Raw genomic sequence first — 3,087 nt, 5'->3', positions numbered from 1 at the left:
CATGCACAATGTCATCATCCTACGTTACTGTTTTGCCATTATGATAACATATTTGTCTGAATGCTCCATGATGATTTGTTTTTGTTTTATCATAATGGCAAAACAGTAACGTAGGATGATGACATTGTGCATGTATTTAACTAGCGAGGGCCATTTTAAATGCATTGCATTTTGAATTTCTTCAACCACCACCTTGTTCTATATATACATGAAAGGTGTGTTGACTAATTGAATATTCAATTATTCTTTTGTATTTTTTAGCTAAATTAAATTTCACACGCAAAACGGCAAACGACTACACATCTCTTGGGGGGGGCGAAATACAAAAAACCTGGAGAACCATCGATTCAAACATCTCTTTTTCTTTTTCTCTCTTTCTCTCTTTTAAAAAAAGAGAGAAAAATGTACACACCTTGTGGTCTTTGTCATCGTTATGTGTAACTTATGAGTTGGTGTGTTTGTGTGTGTTTATGAATCATGGGTGTGTCTATATACTGGTGCGTGATTATGTATTGTTTCCCCATAGGAATTTGGCAACAAAAATAATTGGCAACAAAAATAATTGCCTAAAATCTGAGAGCGTACAAAAAAAAAGAAAAAAGAGAAAACCGTTGAGAACTAGAGATGGGTACATTGAAGTGATGGCTGCAGAAGCCAGTCCTCAGACGGCTCAGCATGGTGGTGGTAGTGCTGCTGCTGTTGGAAGGATGGGGGGCTTCCAGAGGGTCCCACGCAGGGACAGATTGTGTTTCAGCTGGCCCGCTCACAGCTCTACCCACTTACTCTCCTGCTCTCCGGAGCGTCCGCAGGGAATCTTGCCCGTCTTCTGGAGGAAGTAGAGAACCAAGGTGACCAACAGCAGGATGAACAGGATAACCACTGCGGTGATCACCCCGTTGCCCTCGTCGGCAGGTGAGTAGGGAGCTGCAGAGGTGACCATTGGGATGGCTTTGATGCTGAAGGCCTTGATCTCCGTTCCCATGTTGTTGGAGGCGTTGCACAGCACGCTGATGTCTGACGTTACATTGATTGACACCACGCTGTGAGCGGTGTTCTCATTGGCCCTGTTCACCACCACCTCATGCCAGCTCTGGCTGCCAACGATGTTCCAGGAGATGGTGGGCAGTGGGTGTCCGTAGGCCTCACAGCTCAGGTTGACCAGGTGACCCTCTGCCTCCTCCAGTGCCACATCCTTGATCTGGGGTGCACCTTGGACAATGATGTGGACGGTTCCAGTGGTGTGCAGGTCTGGCAGGGCAGGAACGGTCACCTTACAGACATATTCTCCTGACGTGTCATACGTGGCGTCCTGCAGGGACAGTGTGTGGCCTTGTCCTACCAGCGTACCGTCCTTGAACCAGACAGTGAAGGTGTCTAGAGAGGAGAGGGCGTTGCAAGACACAGCCAGACTATCTCCTCTGAACACGATCTCAGATTCTTTGGGCATCATCACGACTGGGTCCAGGTAGTGCACGGTGAGTTGCACATCTCCAGTGATTGGGTCATATTCATCCTGAGAGCGACACTGATAGACTCCAGTGTCGCTGCGCGTCACTTCTGTCAGGACCAACGTGTCTCCGCTGCTGTCCAATCCCACCTCCGGCTCTTGTTCTCTGCTGAAGACCAGGGGTGGCGGGGGGTTTCCGTCTCCCTGGCAACGGAGCTCTACGGTGTCCCCCTCTTTGGCGGGAACCCGGGGAGAGTCCTGCCACAGCTCCACCTTGGTAGTGGGATAGTGCACAGTGATGTTGATGCGCTCGGACTCGGCCGTGCGGACGGCACCGGGAACAAAGAAGCTGACTTCACAGGAGAAGTGGCTGTCCATGTCCTCCTTGGTCACCTTGTACTGCAGCTCGCTCTGCACCGTGTAGAAGCCAGTGGGCTGCCGGGTGACCAGGTTGACACGTTGGTGAGCGGGCAGCAGGGGCATGTCGTCCTTGTACCAGGTGATGTTGGCTTTGGGGAAACCATAACGGGCCTCACAGGTTGCTACCTTTGTCGGCAGCTCATTGGTCACAGAGATTCCAGTGAGGACACCCTCTATTAGCGGAGCCTCTGGCGGAGCAAACACCCTGAGGTGTGTCTTGCCCTCGGCGGTGCCCGCGGCCAGTCCATTGACATGGCAGAAGAACTCTCTGTCGTCAGACAGGTTAACATCCTCTATGACGAGCTGCACGTCCTGCTGCTCTGAAATGGCGAATATGCGATGGCTGTACTCTGTGTTCTCGTCCACCTTCCGACTCACGCCGTCGCCGTAATAGATCCGCACGCGTTTGCCGCTGGCGGCCCTCACAAACCACTGGATCATGACGAGGCTGGGCGTGTTGTCGTCCCTGAAGTTGTACCGGCAGGGGATCTGTGCCGAGTCATGCAAGTACACCTCAATGTTCTTCTCCATCGCCAGCTCCACTTCGGCCCACACACCGCAGGTCAGGAAACACGCGTGTAGAAGCAGCAGAAAGGCACGGTTGAAAGCCATGGTGTTGATGTTATGTTGTCGGTGTAGTTACTCTCCTAGATACAGTGCACAATGAAGTGGAGGTAGAGAAGAGAGGAGGGAGGGAAGGAGGCAGGTTTAGGAGCAGTGGTGGAACAAGTCCTGAACTAACCCTTTAACCCATTTTGGGCGGGAACCCCTTTTGGTGTTAGCATTATGTTATGCTTTTAGCTATTGAAAAATAGCAGATCTACAAGCTCATAGGAACTTGTACGGTAGGTCTGCTATTTTTTGAAAAATCAAAGAACGACTGACATAGAAACATAGCTTTTTCAGAAAACTGTCAGGATGTAGAAGACATTTTTTGAATCTGATCTCAGGTCAAAATGGGTTTTAACTGCAAGATAGGCATCCCTATCACGGGCAAAATAAACTGACCGTATGGCAACTCCTGGAGTTTGTAGGAACCCAATTAGGTGGTAGCCAAGTTCCTCGATTCTGCCGGTGAGGACCTTTATGTCAGCGACTTTGCAGGCCCTTCACCAGTGCTCTGGTCCTGTTGTCTACACTCACTCGGGCTGTGATCTGGAGGAGGAACATAATATTAATAATAATAATACATTTTATTTATAGAGCACCTTTCATGACCC

General features: G+C 49.9%; 1 protein-coding gene across 1 annotated transcript; it reads right to left on the bottom strand.

Annotated features, from left to right (window-relative positions):
- Window positions 1–763: 763 nt before the first annotated feature.
- Window positions 764–2,479, bottom strand: LOC308310682 (cell surface glycoprotein MUC18-like; the record flags this gene model as incomplete). The annotated part of the gene is made up of 1 exon (XM_080757061.1): window positions 764–2,479. One exon carries the CDS (start codon window positions 2,477–2,479, stop codon window positions 764–766), a length of 1,716 nt encoding a protein of 571 aa, XP_080613187.1.
- Between the last annotated feature and the right edge of the window lie 608 nt (window positions 2,480–3,087).

This window comes from Protomyctophum bolini, assembly GCF_963924005.1.
Source record: "Protomyctophum bolini genome assembly, chromosome: 23".
Taxonomy (NCBI): domain Eukaryota; kingdom Metazoa; phylum Chordata; class Actinopteri; order Myctophiformes; family Myctophidae; genus Protomyctophum; species Protomyctophum bolini.
This window is presented reverse-complemented; position numbering and strand designations above follow the sequence as displayed.